The 20,662-nt window shown below is 40.2% G+C and overlaps 2 protein-coding genes across 2 annotated transcripts; both read left to right on the top strand.

Annotated features, from left to right (window-relative positions):
* The first annotated feature begins 2,234 nt into the window (after positions 1 to 2,234).
* Positions 2,235 to 4,913, top strand: LOC100912356 (interferon alpha-1-like). Its single transcript, NM_001409402.1, is given in 1 exon segment — positions 2,235 to 4,913. A coding segment is annotated over 1 exon segment (570 nt). The 5' UTR covers positions 2,235 to 2,554; the 3' UTR covers positions 3,125 to 4,913.
* Positions 4,914 to 15,748: 10,835 nt separating this feature from the next.
* On the top strand, positions 15,749 to 16,365 carry Ifna16l1 (interferon, alpha 16-like 1). Its single transcript, NM_001408849.1, has one exon. The coding sequence runs from the start codon at positions 15,749 to 15,751 to the stop codon at positions 16,322 to 16,324; it is 576 nt and encodes a 191-aa protein (NP_001395778.1). The 3' UTR covers positions 16,325 to 16,365.
* The last annotated feature ends 4,297 nt before the right edge of the window (positions 16,366 to 20,662 follow it).

Here is a 20,662-nt window from a genome sequence, read left to right as displayed (position 1 = left end):
CAAGCAAGTAAAAGATTTGTACAATAAGAACTTCAAGACACTGAAGAAAGAAATTGAAGAAGCCCTCAGAAGATGGAAAGATCTCCCATGCTCATGGATTGGCAGGATTAATATAGTAAAAATGGCCATTTTACCAAAAGCGATCTACAGATTCAATGCAATCCCCATCAAAATACCAATCCAATTCTTCAAAGAGTTAGACAGAACAATTTCCAAATTCATCTGGAATAACAAAAAACCCAGGATAGTTAAAACTATCCTCAACAATAAAAGGACTTCAGGGGGAATCACTCTCCCTGAACTCAAGCAGTATTACAGAGCAATAGTGATAAAAACTGCATGGTATTGGTACAGAGACAGACTGATCGACCAATGGAACAGAATTGAAGACCCAGAAATGAACCCACACACCTATGGTCACTTGATTTTTGACAAAGGAGCCAAAACCATCCAATGGAAAAAGATAGTATTTTCAGCAAATGGTGCTGGTTTAACTGGAGGTCAACATGTAGAAGAATGCAGATTGATCCATGCTTATCACCGTGTACAAAGCTTAAGTCCAAGTGGATCAAGGACCTCCACATCAAACCAGACACACTCAAACTAATAGAAGAAAAACTAGGGAAGCATCTCGAATACATGGGCACTGGAAAAAATTTCCTGAACAAAACACCAATGGCTTATGCTCTAAGATCAAGAATCAACAAATGGGATCTCATAAACTGCAAAGCTTCTGTAAGGCAAAGGACACTGTGGTTAGGACAAAACGGCAACCAACAGATTGGGACAAGATCTTTACCAATCCTACAACAGATAGAGGCCTTATATCCAAAATATACAAAGAACTCAAGAAGTTAGACTGCAGGGAGACAAATAACCCTATTAAAAAATGGGGTTCAGAGCTAAACAAAGAACTCATAGCTGAGAAATGCCGAATGGCTTAGAAACACCTAAAGAAATGTTCAACATCTTTAGTCCTAAGGGAAATGCAAATCAAAACAACCCTGAGATTTCACCTCACACCAGTGAGAATGGCCAGATCAAAAACTCAGGTAACAGCAGGTGCTGGCGAGGATGCAGAGAAAGGAACACTCCTACATTGTTGTTGGGATTGCAGACTGGTACAACCATTCTGGAAATCAGTCTGGAGGTTCCTCAGAAAATTGGATATTGAACTGCCTGTGGATCCAGCTATACCTCTCTTGGGCATATACCCAAAAGATGCCCCACCATATAAAAAAGACACGTGCTCCACTATGTTCATCGCAGCCTTATTTATAATAGCCAGAAACTGGAAAGAACCCAGATGCCCTTCAACAGAGGAATGGATACAGAAAATGTGGTACATCTACACAATGGAATATTACTCAGATATCAAAAACAATGACTTTATGAAATTTGTAGGCAAATAGTAGGAACTGGAAAATATCATCCTGAGTGAGGTAACCCAATCACAGAAAATCACTCATGGTATGCACTCATTGATAAGTGGCTATTAGCCCAAATGCTTGAATTACCCTAGATGCCTAGAACAAATGAAACTCAAGACAGATGATCAAATGTGAATGCTTCACTCCTTCTTTAAAAGGGGAACAAGAATACCCTTGGCAGGGAATAGCGAGGCAAAGATTAAAACAGAAGCAAAAGGAACACCCATTCAGAGCCTGCCCCACATGTGGCCCATACATATACATCCACCCAATTAGACAAGATGGATGAAGCAAAGAAGTGCAGGCCGACAGGAGCCGGATGTCCATCTCTCCCGAGAGACACAGCCAGAATACAGCAAACACAGAGGCGTATGCCAGCAGCAAACCACTGAATTGAGAATAGGACCCCCGTTGAAGGAATCAGAGAAAGAACTGGAAGAGCTTGAAGGGGCTCGAGTCCCCATATGTACAACAATGCCAAGCAACCAGAGCTTCCAGGGACTAAGCCACTACCTAATGACTATACATGGACTGACCCTGGACTCTGACCTCATAGGTAGCAATGAATATCCTAGTAAGAGCAGCAGTGGAAGGGGAAGCCCTGGGTCCTGGTAAGACTGAATCCCCAGTGAACTAGATTGTTGGGGGGAGGGCGGCAAGGGGAGGAGGATGGGGAGGGGAACACCCATAAAGAAGGGGAGGGGGGAGAGCGATGTTTGCCCGGAAACCGGGAAAGGGAATAACACTCAAAATGTATATAAGAAATACTCAAGTTAATAAAAAAAAAAGTCAAAAAAAAAAAAACAAGACAATGACAAGCTTTTTTTTTAGGAATAAACTCAGAAACAGCTTTGTTGAGAGGCAGAATGAAAATGAAAGCAGTACTGAAAAACAAAGTGGGCAAAACCCCCTCAAAACCCAAAAAACAAAAAGCCAGGCTCATCCAAAGTATGGCTTAGAGAAAGTGAAAAGGGCATAGGAAAGTAATAACAAGACATTCAGAAAATAGAAAGTAGAGCTTTGTCTTATTTAATACACATCCACCCATGATGGTCTTCAGAGTACTAGAGGGAAGGTTCAGGACCACACAGCCCAGAAGAACAGCAGAATCTACAAGATCCACAATGGCTAAGCTCTGTGCTTTCCTAGTGGTCCTGGTGGTGATGAGCCACTGGTCAACCTGCTGTCTAGGATGTGATCTGCCTCATACTCATAACCTCAGGAACAAGAGAGCCTTCACACTCCTGGCACAAATGAAGAGACTCTCCCCTGTCTCCTGCCTGAAGGACAGACAGGACTTTGGATTCCGTTTGGAGAAGGTGGGTGCCCAGCAGATCCAGAAGGCTCAAGCCATCTCTATCCTACATGGGCTGATCCAGCATATCCTCAGCCTCTTCACATCAAAGGAGTCATCTACTGCTTGGGATGCAACCCTCCTAGACTCATTCTGCAATGACCTCCAGCAGCAGCTGAGTGGTCTGCAAGCCTGTCAGATGCAGCAAATGGGGGTGCAGGAACCTCCCCTGGCCCAGGAAGACTCCCTACTGGCTGTGCGGGAATACTTCCACAGGATTACCGTGTACCTGAGAGAGAAGAAACACAGCCCCTGTGCCTGGGAGGTGGTCAGAGCAGAAGTCTGGAGAGCCCTGTCTTCCTCAGTCCACTTGCTGTCAAGACTGAGAGAAGAGAAGTGAGTCCTGAGACAAAGTGTGGAGAGGACTCTTCTGGACTAGGACACTGTATCACACTTTGTAAGAGCTGCCTTAAAGACTCTCATTACTTTCAGTATGACTGCAATCAACCATCTAGATGTTTCAGCAATATTGAACAATTGTTTCAATATGCAAAACCATTTTTATGTTTGCACCCATTTGGGTTTATTTGTTTGTTTATTTATTTATTTATTTATTTATTTATTTATTTTTACTGCTAGTAATATAATTTGAGGTATTTCTATTTAATCTTGCAGCCTATATTTCTTAATATAACAAATCATCACTTATAATTAATTTATTTTGTATTCAAATAAATTTACTTTATAAAACACTTTGGATTAGTTAATTTGTTATCTCATTAACATTATCAAATATTTTTCACATTAGAGTCTACACTGTAAATACTGTACATGAACACTTTCTAAATATTAGAGAGGATAGACATATACACTGCACAGAATTTAGACAAACCCTAAATATTTTTCATCTTCTTTTCTCTAGCATATAGTATTCTTCTGGCTGGATAGACAGCTGCTGTGCAGAAGACAACCAGAGAGTCTTGCTCCTCACATTCCTTAGTCCCCTTTGACCAAATATGTCCTGGGTTAATTTAGCATCTGGTTTCCCTGATCTCATATACTTATCATCTACTCTTATCATTAATGAGTTTAATTGTTTTCGGTTCTAAATATGAGTGAGGTCATGTACAGCAACACAAAACAGATAAAAAATTACTAGCCTGCATATATGGCATAGAAAAGCAAGACAAGAAGACCCTGGGAATTAACCCCACTGGTCATAGCCTTATAAACCAATCTGGGAATAAATCCAACCAGGAGAGTGAAGTGATTCTAAAATTAACCCTTTGAAACACCACTATTCCTTTTCTATTTCCTGGACCTTTCCTCTTCCCATTTTCTACTTCTCTTTTCTGTGACTTGTTTCTCTTTCTCTTCTTCTTCCTCCTCCTCCTCCTTGTCATCATCATCGTCGTCATCGTCATCATCATCATCACCTTCATCCTGCTGGTACAGTACCATCTCGTGGAGCAAGGGTAGTCGCTCTCAGGGGTACAATCTCTGAAGATACCTGAATCTTTTTCCTCCAGCAGCCATCTTTTGCCACAGTTCCTCAGCTGGATATTGGAATTGCCTCCACTTTCCAAGCTGATATTTTGTCTGGCTTGTCATGTCCATTCAGTCATAACCACTCACAGTTCACATGAGAAACTACGCTGTTGGGTTCAAGAACACGGCTTTGCTGCATCATCCACTGCCTCTGGTTCTTCCAATTCGTCTCCCTCTTCTTCAATGGTTCCTGAGGCCAGGAAATCAGCCCTTCCTTTTCTCAGTGAACAGTTGTGAGTCTCTCCATTCCTTGGCAGGGACTGAGGAAGAGTTCTGTGGTAAGCATTGGACAGTGCAGGAACCCCCTCTTAGATGTAAGCTCTAATTTCAAATCAGGCATTTTGACAGTATGTATACAACCGACCTCAGGGTTTTCTTTCTAGGAAAGCAGAGAAGAGACACAGAACAGAATTGGAGACTTCAACCATCCAACCAACACTTCAGGAGAGATGAAAAAGTAAATGCAAAAATACAGAGAGTTGAGGCACTGAAAACCCTTGCTGCTGTAACAATTAAATGAATACTTCTGCCATTAGACACATTGGAAATGGAAGACTAATCACTGAATTCGATATTCAATATGAATTGATGGCTGACAAATATATGGGCATTAGTGTCTTAGACTGAAACTGAAAGTGGAACTACAGGTAAATGTATACATTATATATGATATGCTGTATATATGATATAATACCATTAAATTTATATATGTATGTATATATGTGTAACTCATGTACGCATACACATAGCTTTCTCCAAGTACCTCCCTGCTGTCCCAGACCCCATCTTTCAGTGTCACTGTCCTTTTTCCCCCTCCCTAATGAGAAAAGCCCTATTGTATGCTCATCATTCTCTCCTCAGGACCCAGCTCTGCTCACTCTACAAATGCTGTCTCTTCTTTACATCTTGATTCCTGACTGGAAGTTTTTTTAAACATTAAACCACCATTGAAACCAGAATGAAAGAGCTCAAGGTTTGAATGGAATTCTCAGGTATAGGAATTTCCTCTTAATTTTAAACCTTAGTCAATGTTCTTCTAATGACCTAAAGCTAACTGTTTCAACAAGGAAAAGAAATAGAATAAAAGAAAAAAGAAAGACAGGAAAAAGAGAAAGAAGGAAAGAAGAAAGAGGAAGGAAGGAAGATGAAAAGGAAAGAAAGAAGAAAGGAAGGAAAGAAAGAGAGAAAGAAAAGGGAAACCAAAAGTTCGATTATAAGAAAAATTTAGAGAAGAAGAGTGCCACCTACTGGCCTGGCCTGCAAAGAACACACAGAATCCAATTCGGGGGAGTTTTTCATTTTTAGAGAATTCTGTTTCCTGGCAGTTTCCTCCACTGAAACAGAATTTTCTCCAGAAGAACTGAATTCAGAAATTCCCTTCAAATTCATCTTAGGAAGGGAAGTCTTCACAGGTCCACAAGTCATGTCATCTGAGCAATGGGCAAGTATGTGTAAATGCTGGGAGCCAAGCCCTCTTAAGCACCCTCTGTCTCAGGAATGTTTCAGGAATGTCATGTCCATTTACACCCTCTATGAAACCTAGCCAGTTATCTGTCTGATCAATATACCTGCAATTTCCTGTTTTGGGCTATAGCAAGGGTGGTGACGCTAGTGAAATGGACCTTTGGCCCTGCATGGCCTTCCCGCCTGCTTGTCTTTATAAGCCACTGTATCAAAATAAAATTTAAGAGCTTGATCAGACCATAGACTTGCTCTCCTTCTTTGTGCTTCCTGCCCCCCATTCTTTCACCCCTCCCAGGTCTCCACTGAAACCCCACATATAAAAAGGTCTTTTGTGTCATTTCCCTCTAGCTGTCTATAACTGAAGTTCTCTGGAGAAGGAGAGGTCTGTGTGCAGTCCTCTTAGTGGTGATTCACAACTAAACTCACATCGTTTTGATCATCAGGTAATGCCTTGTGAAACTGAGACAAGCAACCCTGAGCTAGGAATGCTGTAAAATAGCATCTGAGCCCACAGAAGGGATTCTTTAGCTGCTGCTGTATTGCTGTGAGCAACAGTGAGTTGGTAAATGCACTGATCTATGGCCGTCTACTCATATGTGACCTCAAGATTTAGGTAACCTACTCCACAATGGCCCATCCATGAAGTATAATGTGAATCCATGTTCCAGGTGATGGTCAACCTAAATTGAAGCAGAATAACATAGTTCATACATCTATTGGGTAAGATCTATGTCTTACAGGGGCCTGGAGCAACATATCAGAGACTCTTGACCCCTCAACCTCTTTGAGGTTTGAAGGACACTTGAACAGAGGAATACAATGTGTATCTGTGTGTAGAACTGCCAAGGAAATGCTAGACCTTAAGTTCCTTCTTAAGAGTAAGTTGTCAATTACAACACTTTCTCCTTGATGTTTTGTTCTGCCTCTGGACTCCTTGATCAGGAGAAAGATGTCTCTATCTCTTTGGACAGTAAACATGCTCACACAAGTGTTGCCATGTCTTATTCCTCACATATATATGCATATATATGTGTATGTGCATGTATATGTGTATATGTATATATATACATATATATATCTCATGGGGACATATGTAAGTGAACTGTGTATTTGCAGAAAATCAAGTGATATGTACTGAAGATCTGTCGATTAAAGTAGACTTTGCTAAGGACTGTAATTATTGGATAAATGGCTATTGGTGTGACTGCTAAACAGATTTCAGATATGACTTCCTGCACTGTTTCTTTGGCGGCTATTTTTAATGTAATCTTCATCACTACCTTGGTTATTTAATAAAAGTGTTATTAAATAGCTTCAGATATCAACCTGCTCAGAAAATACACAGTGTCATATTATGTTTCAGACCTTTGATTTAATAACTTGTTTTTATTAAACAAAATTTGGGAATCAAGAGACAGAAATGGAAGGACTGAGACAGGAGAATGCAGTAGGTGACAAAGTACTGAGCCATCATTCCTGTACACAGAAGCAGACCTGATTCACTGCACACTGAATTCACACAGAAAAGACCTTGCGGTCAGGGAGCATCACACAGCTGTCCATGAAGACATATCTGTGTACAGTAACGCAATGTAAGCTAGAGACTGCCAAGTTCGTCAAGTTTCAGGATTGAGAGTGTGAAAACGGCCATATCTAGTTCTCTGTGTCTATTATTCCTGAGTTGCAATGATCAGTACCCACTGATGTAGAGCTGGACACAGAAGCATCTTAACTAATGGAGGAAGTCTACCCTAATGATCTGGCCAACATCCTAGCTAAATCAGTGAGCTGCAAGCCAGTGTCAGGCACTGTGAGGAAGACATCAAGAAGACAGTGACACCCATCTATGTCTTCCATATACACAAGCACTTGCCCAGGGCAACACATCTAAAACTCTTTGCACTAGTCAATGAGTTGAAGTCTATTCATCACTTTCTCCTTTATCAGATGAAGTGTATCAAGTCATACATCAAGGTCATTGATGCTAGGCTGTTCAGGTTTTTTTTTAATTTTATTTTTTATTAGATTTATTTCTTCATTTACATTTCAAATGTTATTCACTTTCCCGGTTTCCTGTCCATAAGCCTCCATCCCTCCCACTCCCCCATACAGGTGTTCCTTCCATCCTCCCCCCTTATCACTACTCCTCCCCTCCCCCCGATATTTCCCTGCACTGGGGATCCAACCTTGGCAGGACTAAGGCTTTCCCTTTCTACTGGTGCCCCAACAAGGCTATTCTCTGCTACACAAGCAATTGGAGCCCTGGGTCAGCCCGTGTATAGTCTTTTGGTAGTGGTTGTGGTAGTGGTTGAGTCTCTGGAAGCTCTGGTTGCTTGGCATTGTTGTCCTTATGGGGTTGCAAGCCCCTTCAACTCTTTTAATCCTTCCTCTAATTTCCCCAAAGGGGGTCCTGTTCTCAGTTCAGTGGTTTGCTGCTAGAATTCATCTCTGTATTTGATGTGCTGTGGCTGTGCCTCTCAGGAGACATCTATATCCCGTACCTTTCAGCATGCACTTTTTAGCTTCATCAATCTTATGTAGTTTTGGTGGCTGTATATATATGGGCCACATGTGGGGCAGACTCTGAAAGGCCATTCCTTCAGGCTCTGCTCTAAACTCTGCCTCCATATCCCCGCCTATGGATATTTTTGTTCCCTCTTTTAAGAAGGAGTGAGAGCATCCATATTTTGGTCATCCTTCTTCTTGAGATTCCTGTGATCTGAGGAGTGCATCTTGGGTAATTCGAACTTTTGGGCTAATATCCACTTATCAATGAGTGCATGCCAGGTGTGTTTTTCTGTGATTGGGTTACCTCACTCAGGATGATATTTTCTAGTTCATTCCATTTGCCTATGAATTTTATGAAGTCATTGTTTTTGATAGTGGAGTAGTATTGCATAGTGTAGATGTACCACATTTTCTGTATTCATTCCTCTATTGAAGGGCATCTGGGTTCTTTCCAGCTTCTGGCTATTATAAATAAGGCTGCTATGAACATAGAGAAGTATGTGTCTTTGTTGTATGTTGGAGCATCTTTTGGGTATATGCCCAGGAGAGGTATAGCTGGGTCCTCAGGTAGTTCAATGTCCAACTTACTGAGGAACCTCCAGACTGATTTCCTGAATGGTTGTACCAGTCTGCAATCCCACCAACAATGGAGGAGTGTTCCTCTTTCTCCACGTCCTCGCCAGCATTTGCTGTCACCTGAGTTTTTAATCTTAGCCATTTTCACTGGTGTGAGGTGAAATCTCAGGGCCGTTTTGATTCACATTTCCCTTATAACTAAAGATGTTGAACATTTCTTTAGGTGTTTCTCAGTAATTTGGCATTCCTCAGCTGTGAATTCTTTTTTTTTTGAATTGTCTCTCTCTCTCTCTCTCTCTCTCTCTCTCTTTTTTTTTTATTAACTTGAGTATTTCTTATATACATTTCAAGTGTTATTCCCTTTTCCGGTTTCCGGGCAAACATCCCCCTCCCCGCTCCCCTTCCTTATGGGTATTCCCCTCCCAACCCTCCCCCCATTGCCGCCCTCCCCCCAACAATCCAGTTCACTGGGGGTTCAGTCTTAGCAGGACCCAGGGCTTCCCCTTCCAATGGTGCTCTTACTAGGATATTCATTGCTACCTATGAGGTCAGAGTCCAGGGTCAGTCCATGTATAGTCTTTAGGTAGTGGCTTAGTCCCTGGAAGCTCTGGTTGCTTGGCATTGATGTACATATGGGGTCTTGAGCCCATTCAAGCTCTTCCAGTTCTTTCTCTGATTCCTTCAACGGGGGTTCTATTCTCAGTTCAGTGGTTTGCTGCTGGCATTCGCCTCTGTGTTTGCTGTATTCTGGCTGTGTCTCTCAGGAGCGATCTACATCCGGCTCCTGTCGGTCTGCACTTCTTTGCTTCATCCATCTTGTCTAATTGGGTGGCTGTATATGTATGGGCCACATGTGGGGCAGGCTCTGAATGGGTGTTCCTTCAGTCTCTGTTTTAATCTTTGCCTCTCTCTTCCCTGCCAAGGGTATTCTTGTTCCCCTTTTAAAGAAGGCATGAAACATTCACATTTTGATCATCCGTCTTGAGTTTCATTTGTTCTAGGCATCTAGGGTAATTCAAGCATTTGGGCTAATAGCCACTTATCAATGAGTGCATACCATGTATGTCTTTCTGTGATTGGGTTAGCTCACTCAGAATGATATTTTCCAGTTCCAACCATTTGCCTACGAATTTCATAAAGTCGTTGTTTTTGATAGCTGAGTAATATTTCATTGTGTAGATGTACCACATTTTCTGTATCCATTCCTCTGTTGAAGGGCATCTGGGTTCTTTCCAGTTTCTGGCTATTATAAATAAGGCTGCGATGAACATAGAGAAGTATGTGTCTTTGTTGTATGTTGGAGCATCTTTTGGGTATATGCCCAGGAGAGGTATAGCTGGGTCCTCAGGTAGTTCAATGTCCAACTTACTGAGGAACCTCCAGACTGATTTCCAGAATTGTTGTACCAGTCTGCAATCCCACCAACAATGCAGGAGTGTTCCTCTTTCTCCACGTCCTCGCCAGCATCTGCTGTCACCTGAGTTTTTAATCTTAGCCATTTTCACTGGTGTGAGGTGAAATCTCAGGGCCGTTTTGATTCACATTTCCCTTATAACTAAAGATGTTGAACATTTCTTTAGGTGTTTCTCAGTAATTTGGCATTCCTCAGCTGTGAATTCTTTGTTTAGCTCTGAACCCCATTTTTTTTTATTAACTCGAGTATTTCTTATATACATTTCAAGTGTTATTCCCTTTCCCGGTTTCCAGGCAAACATCTTCCTCCGCCCTCCCCTACTTTATGGGTATTCCCCTTCCATCCTCCCCCTCTTGCCGCCCTCCCCCCAACAATCTAGTTCACTGGGGTGAACCCCATTTTTTAATAGGGTTATTTGTCTCCCTGCGGTCTAACTTCTTGAGTTCTTTGTATATTTTGGATATAAGGCCTCTATCTGTTGTAGGATTGGTAAAGATTTTTTCCCAATCTGTTGGTTACCGTTTTGTCCTAACAACAGTGTCCTTTGCCTTACAGAAGCTTTGCAGTTTTATGAGATCCCATTTGTCGATTCTTGATCTTAGAGCATAAGCCATTGGTGTTTTATTCAGGAAATTTTTTCCAGTGCCCATGTGTTCGAGATGCTTCCCTAGTTTTTCTTCTATTAGTTAGAGTGTATCCGGATTGATGTGGAGGTCCTTGATCCACTTGGACTTAAGCTTTGTACAGGGTGATAAGCATGGATCGATCTGCATTCTTCTACATGTTGACCTCCAGTTGAACCAACACCATTTGCTGAAAATGCTCTTTTTTCCATTGGATGGTTTTGGCTCCTCTGTCAAAAATCAAGTGACCATAGGTGTGTGGGTTCATTTCTGGGTCTTCAATTGTATTCCACTGCTCTATCTGTCTGTCTCTGTAACAATACCATGCAGTTTTTATCTCTATTGCTCTGTAATACTGCTAGAGTTCAGGGATAGTGATTCCCCCAGAAGTCCTTTTATTGTTGAGGATAGTTTTAGCTATCCTGGGTTTTTTGTTATTCGAGACAAATTTACAAATTGTTCTAACTCTCTGAAGAATTGGATTGGTATTTTGATGGGGATTTCATTGAATCTGTAGATTGCTTTTGGTAAAATGTCCATTTTTATTATATTAATCCTGCCATTCCATGAACATGGGAGATCTTTCCATCTTCTGAGATCTTCTTCAATTTCTTTCTTCAGAGTCTTGAAATCTTATCATACAGATCTTTCACTTGCTTGGTTAGAGTCACACCGAGGTATTTTATATTATTTGGGACTATTATAAAGGATATCGTTTCCCTAATTTCTTTCTCAGCTTGTTTCTCTTTTGTGTAGAGGAAAGCTACAGATTTATTTGACTTAATTATATACCTGGCCACTTTGCTGAAGGTGTTTATCAGGTTTAGTAGTTCTCTGATGGAACTTTTGGGGTCACTTATGTATACAATTGTATCATCTACAAATAGCGATATTTTGATTTCTTCCTTTCCAATCTGTATCCCTTTGATTTCTTTTTATTGTCTGATTGCCCTGGCTAAAACTTCAAGAATTATATTGAATAAGTAGGGAGATAGTGGGCAGCCTTGTCTGGTCCCTGATTTTAGTGGGATAGCTTCAAGTTTCTCTCCATTTAGTATATTGTTAGCTGCTGGTTTGCAGTATATGGCTTTTACGATGTTTAGGTATGGGCCTTGGATTCCTGTTCTTTCCAGGACTTTTATTATGAAGGGGTGTTGAATTTTGTCAAATGCTTTCTCAGCATCTAATGAAATGATCATGTGGTTTTTATCTCTCAGTTTGTTTATATAGTGGATTACGCTGATGGTTTTCTGTATAATAAACCATCACTGCATGCCTGGGATGAAGCCTACTTGATAATGACTGAGGATTCTTTTGATGTGTTCTTGGATTCAGTTTGCAAGAATTTTATTGAGTATTTTTGCATTGATATTCATAAGGGAAATTGATCTGAAGTTCTCTTTCTTTATTGCGTCTTTTTATGGTTTAGGTATAAGAGTAATTGTGGCTTCATAGAAGCAATTCAGTAGCGCTCCGTCTGTTTCAATTTTGTGGAATAGTTTGGATAGTATTGGTATGAGGCCTTCTATGAATGTCTGATAAAATTCTGCACTCTACCCTTCTGGACCTGGCCTCTTTTTGTTGGGAGACTTTTAATGACTGTTTCTATTTCTTAAGGAGTTATGTGGTTGTTTAAATGGTTTATCTGTTCCTTATTTAACTTTGGTACCTGGTATTTGCTTAGGAAATTGTCCATTTCCTCCAGATTTTCAAGTTTTGTTGAATATAGGCTTTTGTAGTAGGATCTGATGATTTTTTTGAATTTCCTCTGATTCTGTAGTTATGTCTCCCTTTTCATTTCTGATTTTGTAATTTGGACACACTCTCCGTGTCTTCTGGTTACTCTGGCTCCCTTATCTATCTGGCTCCTTTATCTATCTTGTTGATTTTCTCAAAGAACCAGCTTTTGGTTCTGCTGATTTTTTATATAGTCCTTTTTGTTTCCACTTGGTTGATTTCAGCTCTGAGTTTGATTATTTCCTGCCTTCTACTCCTCCTGGGTGTATTTGCTTCTTTTTGTTCTAGAGCTTTTAGGAGTGCTGTCAAGCTGCTGATATATGCTCTCTCCTGTTTCTTTCTGCAGGCACTCAGAGCTATGATGTTTTCCTCTTAGCACAGCTTTCATTGTGTCCCATAAGTTTGGGTATGTTGTAACTTCATTTTCATTAAATTCTAAGAAGTCTTTAATTTCTTTCTTTATTTCTTCCTTGACCAGGTTATCGTTGAGTAGATCATTGTTCAACTTCCATATAAATGTGGGAATTCTTTCCTTATTGTTATTGAAGACCAGCTTTAGCCTGTGGTGGTCTGATAGGACATATTGGATTATTTCTATCTTTCTGTATCTGTTGAGTCCTGTTTTGTGACTGATCATATGGTCAATTTTGGAGAAAGTACCATGAGGTTCTGAGAAGAATGTATATCCTTTTGCTTTAGGATAGAATGTTCTATAAATATCTGTTAAGTCCATTTGGTTCATGACTTCTCTTAGTCTGTCTATGTCTCTGTCTAATTTCTGTTTCCATGACCTGTCCATTGATGAGAGTGGGGTGTTGAAATCTCCTACTATTATTGTGTAAGGTGCACTGTGTGTTTTGAACTTTAGTAAGTTTTCTTTTACGTATGTAGGTGCCCTTGTATTTGGAGCATAGATATTTCGGACTGAGAGTTCATCTTGGTGGATTTTTTCTTTGATGAATATGAAGTGTCCTTCCTTATCTTTTTTGATGAATTTTAGTTGAAAATTAATTTTATTCGATATTAGAATGGCTACTCCAGCTTGCATCTTCTGACCATTTGCTTGGAAAGTTGTTATCCAGGCTTTCACTCTGAGGTAGTGTCTGTCTTTGTCTCTGAGGTGTGTTTCCTGTAGGCAGCAAAATCCTGAGTCCTCATTGTGTATCCAGTTTGTTAATCTATGTCTTTTTATTGGGGGAATTGAGTCCATTGGTGTTGAGAGGTATTAAGAAATAGCGATTGCTGTTTCCTGTTATCTTCGTATTTGGAGGTGAGATTATGTTTGTGTGCTTTTCTTCTCTTTGTTTTATTGCAAAAATGATTAGTTTCTGCTTTTTCTAGGGTGGAGCTTGCCTCCTTGTGTTGGGCTTTACTATTTATTATCCTTTGTACGGCTGGGTTTGTAAAAAGACATTGTGTAAATTTGGTTTTGTCATGGAATATCTTGGTTTCTCCATCTATGTTTATTGAGAGTTTTGCTGGATACAGTAACCTGGGCTGGCATTTGTGTTCTCTTAGGGTCTTCTGGCTTTCGTAGTCTCTGGTGTGAAGTCTGGTGTAATTCTGATAGGTCTGCCTTTATATGTTACTTGACCTTTTCCCCTTATTGCTTTTAATATTCTTTCTTTGTTTTGTGCATTTGGTGTTTTATTTATTATGTGACAGGAGGAGTTTCTTTTCTGGTCCATGGTATTTGTAGTTCTGTAGGCTTCTTGTATGTTTATGGGCATCTCTTTCTTTAGGTTAGGGAAGTTTTCTTCTATGATTTTGTTGAATATATTTACTGGTCCTTTGAGTTGAGAGTCTTCACTCTCTTCTGTACCTATTATCCTTAGGTTTGATCTTCTCATTTTGTCCTGGATTTCCTGTATGTTTTGGGTCAGTAGCTTTTTCTGTTTTATATTATCTTTGACAGTTGTGTTGATGATTTCTATGGAATCTTCTGCTCCTGAGATTCTCTCTTCTATCTCTTGTATTCTGTTGGTGATGCTTGCATCTATGGCTCCTTGTCTCTTCCTTTGGTTCTATATCCAGGGTTGCCTCCCTTTGTGCTTTCGTTATTGTTTCTATTTCCATTTTTAATTCCTTCACCTGTTTGATTGTGTTTTCCTGTAATTCTTTCAGGGATTTTTGTGTTTCCTTTCTAAGGGATTCTATTTATTTACTTGTGTTTTTCTGCATTTCTCTAAGGGAGTTCTTTATGTCTTTCTTGAAGTCCTCCATCATCATGATCAAATCTTAAATCTAGATCTTGCTTTTCTGGTGTTTTTGGATATTCATTGTTTGCTTTGGTGGGAGAATTGGGCTCCGATGATGCCATGTAGTCTTGGTTTCTGTTGCTTGGGTTCCTGTGCTTGCCTCTTGCCATCAGGTTGTCTCTGGTGTTATCTTGCTTTGCTATTTCTGGCAGTGGCTTGAACGTCCTATATGCCTGTGTGTCAGGAGTGCTGTAGACCTGTTTTCCTGTTTTCTTTCAGCCAATTATGGGAACAGAGTGTTCTGCTTTCAGGTGTGTAGTCATTCCTGTCTACTGGCTTTCAGCCGTTCCTATGGGTGTGTGTCCTGAGTACAACAGGCAGGTCCCTTGGAGCAGAAAAATTGATCTTACCGCTGGTCTCAGGCCTGAAGGAGCTCTTTGGGGCTGGGTTTCAGCTCTCCATGAGGGCAGCAACCAAAGGGCCTGCCCCTCCTTTTCCTGAAAACATATTTTTATTTAAATACTTTGAGTGTAATATAAATAAAACAAAATTAATTGTAACATCAATTTAGTTAACTTTTATGTAATATTTTACAGCAAATTTTGATTTACAATAAATATGTAAATTTTGAACAAAGACAGTTTAAGAGTGCTGTCACAGTTAATGGAAATTCAAATTAGAAAAAAAATGCTGGAAAACATCTTTTGGTTGGGGAGTAGTGAAAGAGGAAGCAATAAGGAAAACCACAATGGTTTACAAAATGCCCAGACCCAAACAGAGAATGAGTTAAAGAAAGTGAAAAGTCCATTGGAAAGTTATGGGAGGGCATTCAGAAAGTAAAACTACTATTTACCCTATTTAAGACACATCCACACCAGGATAGTCTTCAGAAAACCTAGAGTGGAAGGTTCAGGACCAAACAACCCCGAGAACCAGCAGCATCTGCAAGATCCAAAATGGCTAGGCTTTGTGCTTTCCTGATGATCCTGATCGTGATGAGCTATTGTAGATCAACCTGCTGTCTAGGATGTGACCTGCCTCATACTCATAACCTCAGGAACAAGAGAGCATTCACACTCCTGGCACAAATGAGGAGACTCTCCCCTGTCTCCTGCCTGAAGGACAGACAGGACTTTGGATTCCCCTTGGAGAAGGTGGATGGCCAGCAGATCCAGAAGGCTCAAGCTATCCCTGTCCTGCAAGAGCTAACCCAGCAGATCCTCAGCCTCTTCACATCAAAGGAGTCATTTACTGCTTGGGATGCAACCCTCCTAGACTCATTCTGCAATGACCTCCAGCAGCAGCTGAGTGGTCTGCAAGCCTGTCAGATGCAGCAAGTGGGGGTGAAGGAATCTCACCTGGCCCAGGAAGACTCCCTACTGGCTGTGCGGGAATATTTCCATAGGATCACTGTGTACCTGAGAGAGAAGAAACACAGTCCCTGTGCCTGGGAGGTGGTCAGAGCAGAAGTCTGGAGAGCTCTGTCTTCTTCAGCCAACTTGCTGGCAAGACTAAGAGAAGAGAAGAAATGAGTCCTGAGCCAAAGTCGACAGGACTTTTCTAGACTAGAACAATGTACCTCACTGCTCAGATTCAGCCATCTCAGAACTGTCACTCAGTTGAGAGGGATGCACACAATTTGTCTAAATGTTTCTCTAAATATTTGTTCTCTTTCCACTCAGTTTTATGTCTGTCTGTACCCATTTATTTCTTTATGTACGTATTTATTCACTTATTTAACTATCTATATGATGTAACATATATTGTAGTATAGTTTGGTACAGATATGTTTTCCATAAATTATTCCTAATATAGAAATGTAACTTGTTTTATTCATTCATTCTTTAATTACTTAAAACAATTTTATTGTTTACATTGATTTTTTTCTGTAAAGAAACTATATATTTTATCAACCTGCCAAATATTGTACCCGCATATGACATTTCATCGTGTTCAGGCAATTAGATATACCTGTCTCTTGCTTCTCATCCATTCATGGTTAATTCTTAAGTCTTTCCTTTTCTCCTGTGTATCATAGTCTTCTGAATGTACTGACAGCATGCTGTGTAGTGATCAGGCATAATATCTTGTTCCTATCAAACTGTGTAAAGGGATTGGTATTTGTACAAGACACTCCACAACCAAGTTCTCAGCACAAAGGTCATTTATTTGACCCAGAAAGACAAAGTACCAAGAGTAAGAGACAAAGACAGGTGATAGAGGACTAGGGAGAAGCAGAGGAGATACTTGTCCTGGGGTTGGGGAGAGGAGACAAACATGACCCATAGGCAAAAGGCAGCATATAAAACTACAAGGGGGAAAACCTCTGCTAGGATAAAGTGTTAATCTTGATTGGACAGCTTAATTGGGGCAGCCACAAGGGGGCCTTTGTTGGTTTTTAGTGCTTTGATAGGTGGACTTTGGTAGTCATGCTTAAGTGAATGAAGTAGGCAAATCAGGGAATAGCCCTTGATGGGCAACTTTACAGTTCTCATGCAATGCTTTGTAGCAAAGCAGAGGAATTAAAGTAAAAGGCTACTGTCTGTCAGAGCCCTGTTCGACATGCTCAAGACTGACTAGAATCCTTCATCATGACTTAGTGTACTTTGAAAAGGATTTTTTTCAGCCTTTAGCAGCCTCTATGTTCCTGACACTGTCTATTCTCAACTTCTAGGAGTGTTTAAGTGATTGGAAGTACAAATATCAGTGAAGTCATATATACAGTATGTAAATAGAGCACACTGTAATAACTATCTTGCCTATACAGTGACAAATGACATATATCCTGAGAAGAAATCTGGAGTGAAACCCAGTCATAACAACCTCAAGAAATATCCTTTGAGATAAGCCTAAATAAGGATTTGATACATGTCTAATATGTATCTTTTAGGAGTCCAGTATTCTCTCCCAATTTTATGTGTTCCCTCTTTTTAAAAATTATTTTATTTACTTACATTTCAAATGTTGTCCCACTTGCTGGTTTCTGCTTTGCAAAAGTCTCATCCCATTCCTCCTTTCCCCCCTGCTTCTATGAGCATACTCCCCACCCACCCAACCACTCCAGTCTCACCACCCTAGCATCATATTATACTGAGGCATCACGCCTTCTCATGTCCAAGGGCTTCCCCTCCTGTCAGCAAGCACTTCTTGGCATCAACAATAGTGTCTGGGTTAGGTGTCTGCAGACGGGATGAATCCCAGGGTGGTGTGGTCTCTGAATGGCCTTCCCTTCAGTCTCTGCTCCACTCTTTGTCTCTGCATTTCCTTTAGACCTCTTGCTTCCCTGGCATCTGGGATTTTCTAGTGGCTATTCTCAGTTCCCCATCCCCCACTACCACATACCTCCTTTCAATTGCTGACCCTCTGTACTTCACCCCCCCCATGTCTCCTCCTAGACCTCATTCTGTCCCCCTTTCCCCCCTCCTCTTTCCCTTCCTCTACCTCCCATGATTATTTTTCCCCCTTCTAAATAGTACTGAAGCATCCACACATTACCATTCCTTCTTTTTGAGGTTCATATTGTGTGTGAGTTGTACATGGGGTATTCCAAGAGTTTTGGCTAATATCCATTTATTAGTGAGTACATACCATGTATGTTCTTTTGTGATTGGGTTATGTTACTCAGGAAGATATTTTCTAGTTCCATCTATTGGCCTGCGAATTTCAAGAAGTCATCTTGGGTAACTCAAGCTTTTGAGCTGATATCCACTTATCAGTGAGTGCATACTATGTGTGTTTTTCTGTATTGGGATAACTCACTCAGGATGGCATTTGCCTCTGAATTTCATGAAGTCATTGTTTTTGATAGCTGAGTAGTACTCCATTGTGTAGATGTACCATATTTTCTGTATCCATTCCTCTGTTGAAGGGCATCTGGGTTCTTTTCAGCTTCTGGCTCTTATAATTAAGGCTGCTATGAACATATTGGAACCTGTATCTTTGTTGCATGTTGAAGCATATTTTAGGTATACATCCTGGAGAGGTATAGCTGGGGCCTCAGGCAGTGCAATATTCAATTTTTTGAGAAACCTCTAGACTGATTCCTAGAGTGGTTGTAACAGTTTGCAATCCCGCGAACAATGGAGGAGTGTTCCTCTTTCTCCACATGCTCGCCAGCATCTGCTGTCACCTGAGTTTTTGATCTTAGCCATTCCAACTGGTGTGAAGTGGAATCTCAAGGTTCTTTTGATTTACATTCTGTAACTCATTTTCAATAGGATTATTTGATTCTCTGGAGTCTAACTCCTTGAGTTCTTTGAATATATTGGATATTAGAGCTCTCTTAAATATAGGTTTGGTAAAGGTTTTTTCCTAATCTATAAGTTGTCATTTTGTCCTATTGAGAGTGTCCTTTGCCTTACAGAAGCTTTTGAATTTTATGAGATTCCATATTTCTATAGTTGATCTTAGAGCCTGAATCATTGGTGTTCTGTTCAGGAAATTTTCTATTGTGCCTTTGTGTTTGAGGCTCTTTCCCACTTTCTCCTCTATTAGATTTAGTGTATCTGGTTTTATGTGGAGATCATTGATCTTCTTGGACTTGAGCTTTGAACAAGGAGTTAAGAATGGACCAATTTGGGTTGGAGAGATGGCTCAATGGTTAAGAGCACCGAATGCTCTTCCTGAGGTCCTGAGTTCAAATCCCAGCAACCACATCTGTAATGAGATCTGATGCCCTCTTCTGCTGTGTCCGAAGACAGCTATTGTGTACTCAGATATAATAAATAAATAAAATATTTTAAAAAACGGACCAATTTGCATTATTCTACATGTTGACCTCCAGGTGAACAAACACCATTTGCTGAATATGCTGTCTTTTTTCCACTGGATGGGTTTAGAGTCTGTGCCAAATATCTGGGACTTTAATTTTATTTCACTGATTTACCTGTGTGTCTCTGTACAATTAACATGTACTTTTTATCATTATTGCTCTGTTGTACAGCTTGAGGTCAGAGATTGTGATTTCCTCAGAAGTTCTTTTCTTTTCTTTCTTTTTTTTTTTTTCGGAGCTGGGGACTGAACCCAGGGCCTTGCGCTTGCTTGGCAAGCGCTCTACTACTGAGCTAAATCCCCAACCCCAGTTCTTTTATTTTTGAGATTGGTTTTCAATATCCTGGGTTTTTAGTTAATACAGATGAATTTGATAATTGCTCTTTCTATCTTTGTGAAGGGTTGATTGGAATTTTGATGGAAATTGCATTGAATCTGCATATTGCTTCTGGTAAGATAGCCATTTTTACTGTTTGATTCTGCTGATCAATGGGTATCTTTCTATCTTCTGAGATCTTCTTCACTTTCTTTCTTCAGAGAGTCGAAGTTCTTGTCATATAGATAATTCCCTTGCTTGGTTAGAGTCACATCAAGGTATTTTATATTATTTGTGTTTATTGTGAAGTGTGTCGTTTCCCTAATTTTTCCTCTGCCTTTTTATCCTTTGAGTAGAGGAAGGCTACTTATTTCTTTGATTTAATTTTATATCCAGCCACTTGCTGAAGTTGTTTACCAGCTGTAGGAATTCTCTAGTGGAATTTTTGGGGTCACTTAATTAAGTATAATAAGTATCATATCATCCCCAAATAGTAATATTTTGACTTCTTACTTTCCAATTTGTATACTTTGACTTCCTTTTATTGTCTGATTGCTCTGGCTAGGACTTCATGTACTATATTGAAAAAGTAGGGAGAGAGTGGGCAGCCTTGTCTAGTCCCTGATTTTAGTGGGATTGCTTCAAGTTTCTCTCCTTTTAGTTTGATGTTGGACATTGGTTTCCTGTATATTGCTTTTACTATGTTTAGATATGGGTCTTGAATTCCTGATCTTTCCAAGACTTTTAACATGAAGGGGTATTGAATTTTGTCAAATGCTTTCTC

Source organism: Rattus norvegicus, chromosome 5, assembly GCF_036323735.1.
Source record: "Rattus norvegicus strain BN/NHsdMcwi chromosome 5, GRCr8, whole genome shotgun sequence".
NCBI lineage: Eukaryota > Metazoa > Chordata > Mammalia > Rodentia > Muridae > Rattus > Rattus norvegicus.
The sequence above is the reverse complement of the archived record's forward strand: the minus strand, read 5'-3'. Positions and strand labels throughout refer to the sequence as shown.

Excerpts from the sequence above, each read along its gene's own strand:
- Ifna16l1 (NM_001408849.1), top strand. The coding sequence starts at position 15,749 with ATGGCTAGGCTTTGTGCTTTCCTGATGATCCTGATCGTGATGAGCTAT.